Here is a 15,329-nt window from a genome sequence, read left to right as displayed (position 1 = left end):
ATTTCAACATGGTTTCGGTGCTACAATGGTGTTTTCAACAGGTAGTGAATTATCTGCTGAAATCAGATCCTTCAGAAGGGAAGCCATAACAGTAAAGAGATGAGTTACTGAATCATGAATTCCTGGAACCAGATGTCCCTCCTCCTTTTGAAAGGCTCCTTCTATCAGTAAGCACTGTAGAAATGTGTACCTACAGCACTTTCTGTAGCAAATCTGGTCTTAATTGGTTTATGAAGGAGGACTGTTACTTAAAAGAAGCATTGCCTGAAATTGGGCCTCTGTTTTATCCAAACATCAATCTTTGTACCAGTTCCCATTTTGTACCAGTACCAAGAATATACATAATATTTTTAAGCAGCCACAAGCTTTTGCACATGGAAAGTGCTTGTCAATTTTCCTTTTCAATACAAAATCAAGGGTAATTTTAAGTTACAAGAGCCTGCAGGAAGAATCTGAATTGGGGGCTGAATATTGCTTTTTGTAAAACGCGTTCAAAAGACAACTGTATTTCTTGGAAATGTGCTCACAAAGGATTTGCTCCTAGAGCCAGACCATGTCTGCAGTGTTTCGAGCGGAACAAGGAACCAAGTGAGGAAGAGCTGCAGCAAACTCTGCTTTATTTCCCATCCACATCCTTTTCTGGCACTTATAATGCCTGGCTGTGCTGTGTATTTGTAGGGAGTCAGAAGTTAACCTCTTAGCTTCTGATTCGTCTGACCAAATCTTTTATATCTAGCACAAGCAGTGCATGGAGTCGGGTTTTTCCAGATATTTTGATGGAAAGAGAGAGAAGTATTTGGACATTCCAGAATTTCCAAAATACAAAAAAGTCCCGCAAACTTGATGCAGATGAGGTTGTCAGTGGTCAATGGAGGTCCCTCGTGGTTAGGCAAGAGTGAAGGTCTGAGGACTTGCACGTTGGACACAAAGAGCTAAGCGTGGGAGTGGAGAACAACATAAGAGAAGGAATACTGGCAGACATTCATCCTGTTAGAGAAAACCATTCCGAGAAGGCAAAAGAGGAGGAATCGTTGTGATTCAACTCCCTGCCTTGCAGCAGCTGAGATCTGAAAGCCGAGAACAGCTTTTCTGTGTTAAAAATGATATAGTTCTGATTTTTTGCTCACTCAAAAAGTAATGATTTTTTTTTTTAATCTGTTCTTGGATAGAAGAGTTCTATATCAGGTTCCTGCAAGGGCTTTAATACCATGCACTATTCATAACACATGGACCAGAACTGGAAAATTACAGAGAAGAGAGGAGGGTCAGCAAAGGTAGACTGTGAGTGCATAGACATGGTTTGAACCTGAATGGACCTGAAAAATGACTATGAGGGGCCATGGTAGAAGTTGGGAAAAACAAGAATGGTGTCAGACAAGTCAACCTCACTTGTGGTTCCTTCTGTCAAGAATTCGATGTCATAAACTGAAACTAGTGGAGAGCAAGTTTGGAGGAGAAAAAGAGAGTGGAGAGCGAAAAAAATTTGACAGAACGACTACTTGAGCTGTGTCTTTTCTTTCTACAAAATATTTAGCATCTGCAATGTCTGCATAGACGATGGATTGTTTTGAGTTGTTGTAGTTTGCTGCTGTGTGTGGGCCTCCTCCTGTGAGCCAGGTGATGCTGGCAGCTTGTCCATGCATCTGTGCCTTGAACATCCATTGGCTGCTGCTTGCTGTGAAGGTGGGCTAAGTGGGGGAGCAGAACTTAGTGGATTATGTTTCTTTTTGCTGAGATTGGGGCTATATTTAGTTTTGATTACACAGGCTTTCACAAACCACAATGCTTGTTCCGGGATTCCAACCACTGCCCCTTCTGTTTTTTTCCAGAATTTTTATTTTCTTATTTTGGTAGGGCTGAAGATTGCATGTTTGTTAGCAGTATGTATTAGGATTGGCAGTTCTTAGCTTAGAAACTAGAAACGGAAACTGAAAAGTGAATCACTTCTCTGGAAGTACAGAAAGTTGTGTCAATGTGAGAAACACTCAGGTGTTGGCAGTGTTACAATTCACTGTTTTACTTTGTGTTGCAAGAGATTGGGTAAGACAAAGGGAATGTCAAAGGATGCAAGATGTCTCTTTCTCACTGCCAAACTAAACCAATGCAGATGTGACTTGCAGGATTTTCTTGCATTCTTTTTTTTTTTTCTGAAGTATCATGCTGATCATGAAATCATGCTGATCGGTTCTTTGAAATTTGTATGCCTTTTCTCTCTTCCAAAGTGCCATTACTGACTTTTCAACCGTAGGACCCAAATGATGAATTGATATTTTTCTAGTTTCTTAAGATACCACTATAAGATAGGATAGCATACAGGAATTCATAATACTGAATTTATGCTACAAGTATGTAATGTCAAATACAATAATAGTTGTACTGTCAGCTTGCATACATACAGAAAGCAAAGTATTTTAGTACTTAGAGAAAACAATGAAGAGAAGCTAAGGATATTTTATTGTTTTATATACAGTAAGTACGTGTATGTATGTATATATGCATGTATGTTTATGGCATTGCAGATGGTGATTCTGACCTTGACTAAATGAGTTTCCCGACCTCTTTTTGCTTCAGCTATCCCAGCTGGAAAATTGGGTGAAAATGTGGATTCTTTGTAAACCAGATGTTGTTGAAGCCAAGCTTTTCTTTGCAAATAGACTGAAAAAGAATTATCATTTCTGCAATGTAGCGTAAACAGAAATAGCAAATATTGGAGTTACAATCAGAAAAGAATGCAATGGAAGCCAAAAAACATGGCAGCGGCAACATGTCTGGGGATAGTAAATTTAGATGATTAAATTATTTAATGGCTTTTTATGACCCTTTATTGCTATGTGTTTTGTTATCAAGGGCTGATTGAAGTCCAAGTAGATGAAAACAAAAGAGTAATGCTTGTTTGGAATTTCCCAACGCATCAAGCTAAAGAAGAAATTAAAGTAATTGCGTATCTTATTTTCGTGCACATCAGCAAGACAACATTGCTAATGGAAGGTTTATTCTTCCATCCTGATTGCTGATGTAAAATGAAGCATTTTGTTTGCTGAAGTATTCTTACTAGCCCAATTCAACCTGAGCAAAGATAACTGGAGCAGAGGCCCACGGTTACAGCTCTCAGCTGTGCAGCGTACAGTTTGTGGCTCACTGTGCTCCAGGGACTCGGATTTGCAACAAGGGCAATTGGCAGCACTGTAGCACATGGCTCTGCTGGCTTTGCCAAGGACTGTTGTCTCAAGTGTGGAACAGGTGTGGAAGGAGTGGCTGTAGGGATGAGATTTGTGGCCTTAGTTTTCTGCTAGGTGCAGGGGGTTTTTCCAGCTTGGAAAGCTGCTGAAACCTTTCTATTGTTGGGAATGTCTTCTTGGGGGGGTTGGATGGTAGAAGCATTGTCATAAAGTGGAAGGGCTAAATATACACACATTGCCACAGAATTTTTGGAGTTGTTTGTTGTTTTTTTGTTTTTTTTCCTAAATACAGAAGCTTAAACTCACAAGTTTGTTCTGTGTAAGGTGCACTGATATCTGGGCCATGAGGTGAAAGTAAAGGGCGCACAGAGGAATGCTGAGATCAGTGCTCTGTCAGCCCAGAAGGGCAGAAATGGATTGACATAGGTGCAGCTGCTGGCACTGGGGTCTGTTTGCTGGAAAGTTTTGTTAGCAGAACTCTGACAAATAGAAGAGGCTTCTTCTCATGGATGTTTATGAAGGGATGCTGCCACCTTGCCTTGGAGAGCTCACCTTCTGTGCTGATGTCATTTTTTCTGTGATAGATTCCCTGCCCTTTGTCTGCTAAGGGCTGTCTGTGTGGACGTGTAGGCACAATGCAAGTATCAGCTGCTTCAACAACTTCACAAAGCCTGTTTTATATATGCGGAGGTTGGTGTTTCAGCTTGTTGTTAGACTGTACCTGGAGTCAGATTTCTCAGAAAACAATGTAACTCGCTTCCAGCTGATTCAATACGGGAATGACTTGCAAGAAGGTTGCTTCATGTGTAATTTTACCATTATAAATCTGGGAGAAAAAGGAAGTCTGTCATAAAAAACAAACAAAAAACAAACAAACAAACAAAAAACAAAACAAAAAAACACAACAACCACAAAAAACAACTTATTTCTGATCCCACTGCCAAGATCTACTTTACCTGTGCAATGTGAAGCTTTTAGGAAGTACAGTTTTTACATGCCTTCACAAACCCAAGCAGCCTACATCCTGTCCTTGACTTCTGGAAGATGCGGATGAGATGAATGTGGAGTGTACAGTCACTGACACCGAATTTTCTGTTTTCTGATAGGGGCTGAGTGTCATCCTTTGGTTTTTCTTCAGTGATTTTTCTCGTGTGGTTCTACCAGGAACTCTTGACATGCTGGGATTTCCAGAGCCATTCAATGGAGGTGGGCAGGGTCCTTCTGTGCACTCTGCTGAGTGACCATGTGTTAATCCTTGGTAAAAATTGGGTAGGCCAAGTATCTCATTAGGTCTGTATTGTGGAGACTGCCTGGGTGGCAGTGTCACTGTCATTGCAGTGGCCTATGTTTATAAATGAAGCTAGTTTTGTTACAAGAGGTTTATCTTTCATTTAGAATATAATTTCTGAGTGGGCATACTACACAGTGCTGTTTGAGGCTTGGGTGCAGCATGTTCTGAGTGTTCCCACATGTTAAGCTGTCTTTTTCCAATCTGTTAAATAACTTTGACCCTGCTTCACCTGCAGATGCTAGCCTCCTAGTGCAGCTCTGGAAAGATGGATGAGCAGGTTTTAGCAAAATAAGCAAAAAGCAAATGGGCGAGACTGATAATTCTTTAGGCCGGTGTAGCAGATGTTAACTATTTGCAGTATATGTTGCTCGTATTTCTGTAGACTGGTTTATATATACTGCAAAGTTTATGCTGGCACAGATTTCTCTGTTGTTTTGAAACATACCAGAGTGCTTGCAGACTCGAGGCACAGAATACCTATAGATAGCTGCTGTGGGGGTGGTGAAGTCTTTTCCTTCCATAATGGACCTTGATGCATGCTCGAGAGCGCCTGAGGCTGCTCAAGCATGACCTCTTGTTGGTTAGTACCTGCTCTTCTGTATTTGTTTTCTTGCTTTCTCATTCTGAGCTCTCCTGTGCTTCTTTCTTGGAGGTTGTCCCATCTGATTTAATTCTCCATGTGTGCCTGTTTCAGTGATGTAATTGTAGTATTGACAAAACTCTGAGTCTGCAGTACTACCACGAAAGTGACTGTGGGTGTGCAGTTATTTATGTATACATGAGCATAAATCAAGACTGTACTTTTGACTTGCACTGTGCGTGTCAGCATTCCTCCTGAATAGAACCCTGAGCCAAAGGGAACTATTCATTCCCTGAAACTTGCTATGAATTTGATCTTTGCATGAACTGATGCTTTATTTTGATCCTTCTTGGAGGGAGAAGGAGATTATATTACTTAGGAGGGCAGTATTGTAAATTCAGTATTTACAATTGCAAGTAGAATATTCAGCAAATCAAATATTTTGCCTTTTTAGAAATGCTTTCTATGTTGAAGATACATACTTTCAGAACTGAATTTTTGTATGGTTATAGGGCTGCTTGATAAGCTTCAGTTAATTCTGCTTTCCAGCAAGTGAATGGCATACTGTAGGAGTGGATTAGTTTGTCCAGCAGTACATTTCTACATATCACTGTGTATCGTAGATTCAAACTGAAGTCAATGAAGCATTCCAGTGCATAGATTTAAAAGAGAAATAAATTAAAGAGGGTGGAAGATACAGAAGCAATGTAGGAAAGCAGAAGAAAAGAATCATTAGAGAATTTGTGACCTCCTGTCAAAAAAACTGAATGCTAATGGCTATGCTGTTAAAATTTGCTTTGCACTTCTGCTACAGAACAAAGCATTATTAGGTGGTTGGGGATGTTATTCCTGTTATGAGAGCAGATGGATGTGCTTTCAAAACACATCTAAGAAAGTGATACCGTTATTTGTAGTTGTTCACTGTTAATTCTGTTATATTGCTGTGTGAATACTATAGCTTATTTGTTATTTCATTGCTTCAACCTTTAAATGTCATGGTGTTGAGAAATTACTGTGAGTGTGCAAATTTTGTCCTTGGCTGAACTGAGCATCAGTAGTTTGCAGGCCTTACACAGGCTCAGGAGCTGGCTGAGCAAGGAACCATCTTCCCCTTTGGGCAGCCTGGCACCTTGCTGCACAGTTTGGGGTTAAGGGACTGTCTTTGCCAGGTTCCCTCGTCAGGAGGTGTCTGTTGTCCTGTGTGCAGGCAATGCTGCAGGAGGCTGAGGGAAGGAGAGCTGGAGATTGAGATGTGTGCTCAAGTTACAGAAAAGAGTCGATATGCTATGGAGCCTCTGAGAGGAGTTGATATCTGCTTAAAGTTAAGTCAGCAGGGCTGATGGATCCGGCACTAAATTTAACTTCTGGCAAGGACTTTTTATCTTGGCAGCTGCATTCACTATGTTAGATGAGAGGCACTTGGGACTTGGTAAAGATAGTTGGTGGTTGGAAAGAAAACAAGGGTGATTCCAACTTGGTTAGTGTTGTGGTGCTAATATTGGTAGCCACTTGAAATGTCTGCATACCTTGGCAAAGGACTTCGGCTGTCTTTTCTGTTTTCTAGTGCCAAACATGGATGCTTTTCACTGCTAAGTAGGAGTGCAGTGAAATCTGTCTTTACCAGCCTGCTATATGACTGCTGAAATTCAGCTTCAATGAGATGATGATCTCAAACACAGAGCTGAGAGATGAAGATACTGTTGGTATAGTTTTTTAATTCATGGAATTTGTGCACTGTACTTTAAGTTTAGAAGACAAAAGCAATCATGGGACGGATATGTTTATGTAGTGCTTGGGTTATATATGCTGTGCTCAGTATGTCTGGGTCCCTGGCATTCTGCCTGTGGAACAACCATGTGGAAATTTTGCAGAGGTCTGTTACCATGGATCAAATGTTACTAATGCTGAAAATGCCTGAAAGAGTTACTGGAATTCCCAATTCTTTGCTCAAAGAGGGAAAAAATAAGCAACAGCAACAACAAAAGACAGTACTCAGGGCAGTGGTGCATGTCTCTGAATACTTAACTAAAATTGGTTATGAAAAAGATGCTTATAGTTTAATATGCAAAGTATCTGGAATGAAAAAGTAGAAAAATGGATTATTCTCTTGGTTACACAGACTTAGATTAACTGAACGTAAGACTAATGGACATCCCACAGAGATGGTCTGCAAAGGGAAATGCAGCTCTGCTGCCCAGCAGGCTGAACCCTCTGCTGAGCAAAGGAGAATAGAAGGGGCCGTGTGTGTGCATGCACATGTGTGGGCACTGAGGAGGTTTGTTTGGTTGTCTCAGACCTTGATGCCCTGTCAGCCTGCAGACAGCTGACCTTGAGCAGCCCCACCTCAGCAGCAGCAGGCAGGCTGCCCTGTTCTGTGCAGGGCACATAGCTGCCCTGAACGACCTGCACTGATGGCTCCTGGACAGTGCAGTGTTGGTTCCACCAAGCAGACACATGGCAGGTGTCTACAAAACCAGGTTTTACAGGTCAAAATGTATTTTGAACTTCACCCTTTCTTTTTTTCTTTTTTTTTTTTTTCTCCATTTTGCAGCTGTCAGCGGATGCATAAGTTTGCAGGGTGCTTCCTCATACTGGTATTTGCACTGATTTGAAAGGGGAACTGTTACCTTGATACAAAGCAAGGCAGATCCCAGGCCTGAGTGGCACCTACATGCTCTGCCAGGCCTGTTTTCAAGGCCTGCTTACCTGCACTGCAACAGATCACCATTTAATGAGGAGCTTCTTTGCTTGGAGACATACGTGTGCATGAAAGAAGAATGCAGCCATTTTGACTTTCGAATCAGGGAGGAGAAAGGATGTAATGGTTTTTGAGGCAAAGGCAGACGTTCAGTTGCAAGTTTTTTTCCTACAACTTCCTATTCTGATCTGCATAAGAGCCAGGGGGGTGTGGGGATGGTGTATTTATGGTTTAATGAGACACCATTGCCGTAGTAGAACATTATTCACAGGAAGAAATGAGTTATTGCAGGCTTTCTTCTTTCTGTTCTGTTCTGTTTCTGTGGATACAGTGTGTGAGTTTTAGCCATACTTCCCCATTGAGTGGTATCAGTACCTTTCATTTGTTGCACTGAAGCTGCTGAAGCAAAGAGGTTACAGGGGCAGTTTTTTAAGAGTGATTGTTTGCCGCTTGAATTCCTACTGATACAATGAGCTTTCGAGGACGAGTTTTCAGAAGGGAGCCCAGTGAGCTGCGGAAGAAGAGAAAGACCATTAGGCGAGTGAATCGAGGAGAAATGCAAAGGCTGAGCTGTGTGAGTATTCCTCCATCTTCCATCTCTACTACAAAATTGTTGTGAGATTACAGGTGAAATATAAATAGGGGAGAGCAGGACTTATTCCTTGGTGAAGGAATACAGAGAATGACTGATTCTCATCAGACTGTAGGATAAGGTATGTGGTAGAATGACTTTTTTCTTATTTTTAAGACTGAAACATGCGAAGTTCAGGGAGTTTACATCAGGAAAACAAGGTAGCATCGTGTTTTTCTTCTTGGAAAGAGTGTTGAGGCACTGGCACAGGGAGGTGGAAGGCTCACCGTCCCTGGAAGTGCTCAAGAACCATGGAGATGTGGTACTGAGGAACAGGGTTTAGTGGGCAATGCTGGCTGTAGGTTTGACTGTTGGACTAGATGATTTTAAGTCTTAGTCTAAGTCTTTTCCAACATAATGATCCTGTGTTGTTGATCAGGCAGATGCTGCCAGCAGTGTAATGTGATGATGTCTCTATGCCTGGTAACAAACGCTTGGCAGTTCTGTGAAAATTCATAATGGTGCCTCTGGAGTAGAAAGTTCTTCTGTGTGATTTCAGGGTCATTTCACACTTTGTAGTCTGCTTTGTGTAACTTGTGCCTTTGGAGACCAGGAGCAGGAGAGAATCTCTATCCTTCTGCAGTGAGCAATAGGGGAAAGCTCCAGCGCCTTTGGTGGAAAACTGCTGCAAGGTTCTGCCCCATCAAGGCAAACAGTGGCACGGAGCTGGGACTGCACATTCTGAAACCCAGAGTGTGGCACACGTTAATTATTTTGTGTCTGAACTTTCTCAACTAAAAGTGAAACTATTGGAAAGTTAGGTAAAACACAGAGAACTTTGCTGTGAGACAACTTAAGCAAGCACTGTTTTTCAGAGTATTCTCTTAACTGGAGGCACTACTTTAGATTTAAAATGTTTATTACTTTCCGTGATGATGATTTGGAGACAGTGGATCCTTTACTTTGTAAGAGCTGTTCAGTTTTCTTCTGTAGTTTTGTGTCGCAAATTAGATTGTGTTTCTGTGCCTGCTGAGGGATTTTTGGAGGCTGTTCTTCGTGCTAACGTAACAAAGAATCAGTGATAATACACCGAAGATGATTATTCTCATTAGCTTTCTTAGGAAGGATAGTATATATGCAATTGTAGCATTTAGTAACAGATAAGGTGGGATGGTCTGTGGTTCATCCAGGAATAAAGTATTTGTGTTTTGCTTGTGACCATCTGCCATTTAGGATTTGTATTTTACATGGAAGTGGATCTTTCAGACACAGCTACTTTACAATGTAGCTCCTGCTGTCAGATAGTTGGAGATGCCAACGGCTAGGGAGGTTTTGAAGTGAACTCTCAAACACTGCTAGATTTTCAGAAGTTCAATAGTTCCCAAATGACTGTTGGGATTTTCCAAAGAGTGAAGTGTGTCAGTCTTCTGGACTGAAAACATTGCAGCTGAGTGGTTACCACTGAAAGCTTACCTTACAATTTCAAAGTGTCTGAGTCTGCTCTTGTTTCCTTGAAGCTGACTACAGAGTTCGGTAGAATCAGGGTTACATACCTGAAAACCATAACATTCTTGAGAGTTAACGACAACAAAAAGCCATCCTTTTGTACTTTGAAGGCATTTGATATTTTAGGAAGTTTCATGACTAAGCTTTTAAGGAGGCCTATTTTCCCTTGATAATAGTAATTACTTGCTTTTGATAAATTGATGTTAATGAATGTTAATGATAAATTGAGTTAAATCATGAGCTTTTTCATTGGTTAGTCCTTACCAGGCTACCTGTTTTGTTTTGTTCAATAAAAAAGAAAATTGTACTTCATAGTCTCAATCTCTGAGAATGAAGGCTGATGCTGCTGGTGAGAGCATCTGACCCTGCAGCTCACAAGACTTGTTAGGACATAGGCAGTGCCACTTGGCTTATACTGATAAATCCTGGTTGTTTTGTTGTTATTGTACAGATCCTGATTTTATGTGATTAGTGCTCCCTAGAAGTGATTGAAGGCTTGCAGGAAAGACGGTTAGAAATAAAACAAAGCCCAAATAGCAGCAATAAATCAGTAGCCTGCCTGCAGGCAGTGCACTGTACTTCTGCTAAGTGTCTGGCTGTTATAATATGTGAGATATAAGTTGGGTTTTCAGGGGAATCTGTTTTTATTTCTTTTCAGACAGAAAATAGACTGAGATGGGGTCACTGTGTCATGCTATTCTGTGGATGGATTTCTCAATAGCATGTTTTGCCCCTGGGAAGCACAAGCATACTTGGCTTTACTCTTGTGGTTTGTGACCCGTGTCATTCTACCCAATATTTCATAATTGGAGCATGTTAAATTGTTGGCCTATGGGTACTCCTTGTTACCAAGCCAGGAGCTTTTCTCCTCTGTATTCATCAGCAGTTGTACCAGCAGTGCTACAGGTCTCACAGTGCTGTTAACACCCGTGGCCTCTGGACAGGGGTCCTTATTCAGTGACAGTGTTTCTTCCTACAGCATAGCTAAACCTGTGTTTTCTGTAGGTGGACTTGTGCTATTTGCTGAAAAAATTCTTTTGTAAGAATAATTATAATCTGATTAGTTTTAATTGATTATAGATTGCTGATGGAGCCTAATGTGTTTGAGCAGATTATGTTTTCATTTACATTGTGCATGTGAGTGATTTGGTTGCTAATTGATTGGGAGGGTGGTTGATGTCAGTGAAATGATTACAAATTCATGTCAATGGGAGAGCTGAGTTTATGGTGACTGTGCATGAATGATACTGTTGTTTATGGATGAATCCTCAGTGGAAATGCAAACGTAATTATTTGAGCAGATAGGTAGCATGAAAATATCTATAACTCCTGAAGAGATAAATAACCATAGTGTAGTTAGACAAAAGGAGATATTTACTAACTATAAAGAAGCAGGGCAGCATATCTGAGGTCTATCATACAGGATGTTGACTTACTGCAAAGTTCACTCTAGAAATCAAATGTTATTTTAAAAAATGTTTGCATTGGCTCTAAATAAACTTTTCAAGATTTGTTTTTTTGACTGAGGGATTTCTGGAGTCTTTGAGCACCCTTCAAAAATGATGTTTGCTCAGTTTCCGAGTCTGGGACTTCATTGATCTAAATTTTAGTACTTAGGTGAAAATGGCCAATGTAGTTGACCACTGTGCACTGCCCTGCAATTTCATCATGCAGTTCACAGCAGTGATTAAAGCCTTTAGTGTCAGAGCATGTTTTCATGAACAGACATTAGAGTTTTCTTTTGGGTTCTAAATACTCACTGCAAAACAGAGCAACAACAACAACAAAGTCTTATGCACACCTTAAAAAGTCAACTAAAAAGAAACTTTCACTTTTGAAGTAAATAAAAATGATTCTAACAGGCAGCTCAGTGCTGTGCACTGTGTTCTGTAGCTTGCACAGCTGCTCCAGCATCAGGATTGTGCCAGATAAGGCTGGTGGAGGATAACCTTGCAGCGTCATTGCTTGCATTTTCCTTCCTGAACTTCCCCTGAACCTGTACACAGACAAGTACGTACATGTGTGTCACTGCATCTCCCTCACTTGTCCAGGTTGGACTGAAGGAAGGAACTGGTTTGGTGTGATTATTTTTTTTTTGTTACTGTAACCAGTGCTCTTATTGCTGTGGCTGTCAGAGCTGGTTTTTCATGTTTACTATGAGGGTCATTACATTGGCACTGAAGTGCAAAAATTGAAGGCATCTTTTTTCCATATACATGTTCTATGGACTACAGTGTTTGAATGTCTTTCTTGGCGCACATGTAGTATTGCTTACATGAACTGCACTGGAAGATTGGAAGCTTTGCTCAAACCCATTATGCTGCAGGACAGTTTCTTTGATGTTCCTCTTTGCAATTGTGAGTCTGTTCAACTGAGATCATCCTAGAAAAAGCGAATGTGACTGGAAAGTGCTGTTTACAGAGCAGCATCCCCTTTGTGCTGCCCAAGCAGGACTGCTCACATCTCCTTCCCCATTCCATGTGCTCCAGCTCCTGGGGGGTCCCCCACGTCCCCTCCTGCTCCCATCCCACCTTCCCAAGCTCACTGCACAGCATCCTACCCGTTTGACGCCTTTGTCTTTCTTTAAGAATAGATTCAGCTTTGAAGAAAATCACTTGCTGCTCTAACTGTGCTGTTTTTCTGACTAAGGTCAGGTAAGGGGAATGAAGTGGCCGAGTAGTGCCAAGTTAAAGGGCTGCATAAATTAAATGTAAAAACAAATTTAAGGTGTTTTATATGTGTTTCTTGTTTTTCCCCTGAGATGACCTGCAGACAAATATTTGGTCTAGGCTTTAGAAGTGCTTGCTATTTAGAAATGGTCATTTTTGACGTTTTTAAGAAATGCGGCAGTTGGTTTGGAGGCCGTGTTGTTAGTGGCATGGTAGAGATACTCTCCTTCTTACGAAAGGTTTTCAGCTGCTGCGCAAGGACAGGAGGCAAGTCTGCTTCTTTCTTGTGACCTTAAACGTTTTGCGGACTATACTGATAGCTTTATTTAACCTTTCAAATGCTAGTCATTGAAAATGCGCCCATGTATTTTGTATTGCCTGGATTCAGAAATTTCTGCAGCAAGCAAGCACTCATGGCTGAAAAACAGAATTCAGGAAATGCTTATAAGTGGAGCACCACATGAAGTGTCCCAGCCCCCACGGATGCTTTGCTGCACTAACACTGCTGTGTGGTTCCAGATTCGTATCGTAGCTCTAGTAGGCCTGATGCTCTCAGAATTCATAATGAAAGCAACAATTAATTGTAATTTGAGAAGTAACAGGCATTGCAAGAACTTGGTCACTGATGTGTCTGAGAAGCGGGTCCCTGTGGTTTGGGGTGCCTCTGCAGCAGGGCTCATCAGTCAGCCCCTCAGAGCAGTTACCTGTGTGTGCCACTGAGGCCACAACTGGCTGCAGCAGTCAGAGCAGCCGTGGCCAGGCTTAGCTCTCAGCAGGGGAATTTCCATTTTCAAATGCACTCTGTGTTCTCTTACAGTAACTTTTATGGCTGGAAAACAGGCACAGTAGAGCCTTATAGATTTTGATCCATAAGTGATGATAATTTCTAAGGTAAGGGATTAGAATTCATCCCTTCCAAAGCTATACTTGAATAGGATAAGTCAGATTGAGTCAGGCAGATTCCTGTTGTCAGTCTGAATTTTCTCTGAATAAAGAGAAGTCAGTGAAAGAAAATCACTTTTCACTTTCTCTCTTCTCACCAACACCTCCTATAGGTTTCCCTGCTTTTGTGTTCCTTAAGGTAATAAATACTACTGCATTTTGGCAACTAACTTCTAAATTTCTAAGAATTTAGGGGAGTTAGATCTTTGTATTTCTTTGCAGTTTATTCTGTAGAAGAATTGTGTGGGAACTGGCAATTCCTTTAATGAAATTTACTGGCTTGTCAGCCTCGCTGCTGCCACTGAAGACTATATCAGTTATACTGTGCAGCTCTGAAAAGCTGACTGGATTCCTTCCAAATACAGTTCTCCAAATTTTAGTGAAAGACATTACAAATCAAACATTTTGGAGCTGACAAGTGAACTTCTTTGAGAGTAGGAGGGAAGAGTTGTCACTTAAGTTTGTCTTTGTAGAGCTGATCTTAACAAATTTGTTGACTGTGGATCACATCCTGAGCCAGTTGGAGCCTCTGTGACATGACCAGAGAATTTGCTGACTGCAAGTAGTTGCATACTAGGCCAAACAACCGTAAAAATTGTGAGCTCTGCTATAAAAGGAAGGACTGTCTGTCTCTTAGTTTTGGCTGTGCTTTCCTGGCATCTCCCTGCTTACCTTTTGCATACCCTGAATTTCTTCTCCTGTGCTTGAAATGTGGTACTTGTTTTCCGTAAAGGTTTAATAACTCCATAGCAAGGTGTGGGGTGAGCTGGGAGCAGAGCGAGGGCAGGTTGAGCTGGTGGGACCTGCCTGTCCCTGCAGCTGAGCAGCCTTTGGGCATGGAGATGCCCATCCAGTGGGGAAGTGCATGCAGTGTGTCACCCATGGGTCACTGCTGTACTTTCCAGTGGCAGTTTGGTACAAACATTGCTCCAACAAAATCTATTTTTGGTCACTCCATAAAACATGTATGGAGTCATCTAGCCTCAACTGCAGCTCTGTGAATATTCAGGTATTTGTGGCTCACATTCATCAGAGCTTTTTTGTAGCCTGCATTGTCAGCAAGTCTGAAGACAGATTTGATTTAGCCCATAATCTGCACCTCATGAAGTCCTGGCTCTTATTTAGCTTTGGTTCTAACAGCTTGGCCAAGAAATGTTGAATTTAAATTAGCCCACCCTGGTGGAATAAAATTAACTGCATATATATCAGCTACATAAAAAATTTAAGTTCTCTTCAGTGTCAGATATGGCATATAACTGGGTACAGGAAGGGAAGAACAAGAGTCTGAGAACCAGTTGACATTGATGCCATTTCAGAAATTAATTTAATTTACTGCTCTGAGATTTAGTAGGATTGGGCTTGGTTAACAACACGCTTGAAAAGTGTATTTTAAAAAAAAAAAAGGTGCTGTTCTTTCAGTACGTGGCCCTTTGTCTTGTAAGCCTGTCCTTTTCAGCATTTCAAAAGTACACCGAAGTGAACTGTGGTTTTAGACAACTATAACTTGGGTGAAATACAAAATCAGTCCTGCCTGACCTTGGCTAATCTCGCCATCACGATTCTTCTGAACTTTTAAGAACACACAGATGATCCTCCTGTCATGAAGGTATATTTGTTCAGGTAACCAGAGCCCTTCAGCTTAAATTCTTTATCTTCTCTTTAGTTGTGTCTTTCATTTGCTTCTTTTTTTTGTGAGGACTTTAAGAGAAGAAATTTATTTAGACATCTGTAATAAATTCAGAGTCTCTAGACACTCAGAATTTGGTGTCTGGGAAGCAGACACCAAATCTTAAAGCATTAGAAAAATCTTAGCATTTGGTCTAGTTTATTTTTAGAATGGGGAAGTTCTTGGTGACTATCCATAGACTGCTAGTCTCAATTGCATCATTTCCT

General features: G+C 41.1%; 2 protein-coding genes across 10 annotated transcripts in view; both read left to right on the top strand.

The window, feature by feature from the left end:
* The window catches only part of SERPINE2 (serpin family E member 2), a 606,689-nt gene that overhangs the window by 312,881 nt on the left and 278,479 nt on the right, over positions 1-15,329 (top strand). The gene's annotated exons all lie outside the window — the stretch shown is intronic.
* Positions 1-15,329, top strand: part of DOCK10 (dedicator of cytokinesis 10) — a 136,339-nt gene that overhangs the window by 28,062 nt on the left and 92,948 nt on the right. For 2 of the 9 annotated variants that reach the window (XM_052686396.1, XM_052686395.1), the window contains exon 1: positions 7,687-8,322. The exons of the other annotated variants lie outside the window; for them this stretch is intronic. In XM_052686396.1, the coding sequence (XP_052542356.1) occupies positions 8,218-8,322 (105 nt within the window). In that variant the 5' untranslated portion in view covers positions 7,687-8,217. Of the gene's footprint in view, positions 1-7,686; positions 8,323-15,329 lie in introns of those variants that run through there. 9 annotated transcript variants of the gene reach the window in all.

Source organism: Tympanuchus pallidicinctus, unplaced genomic scaffold (assembly GCF_026119805.1).
Source record: "Tympanuchus pallidicinctus isolate F22 unplaced genomic scaffold, pur_lepc_1.0 scaffold22, whole genome shotgun sequence".
Lineage (NCBI taxonomy): Eukaryota > Metazoa > Chordata > Aves > Galliformes > Phasianidae > Tympanuchus > Tympanuchus pallidicinctus.
Note: the sequence above shows the minus strand (reverse complement) of the source record. Positions and strands in the feature narration are given on the sequence as shown.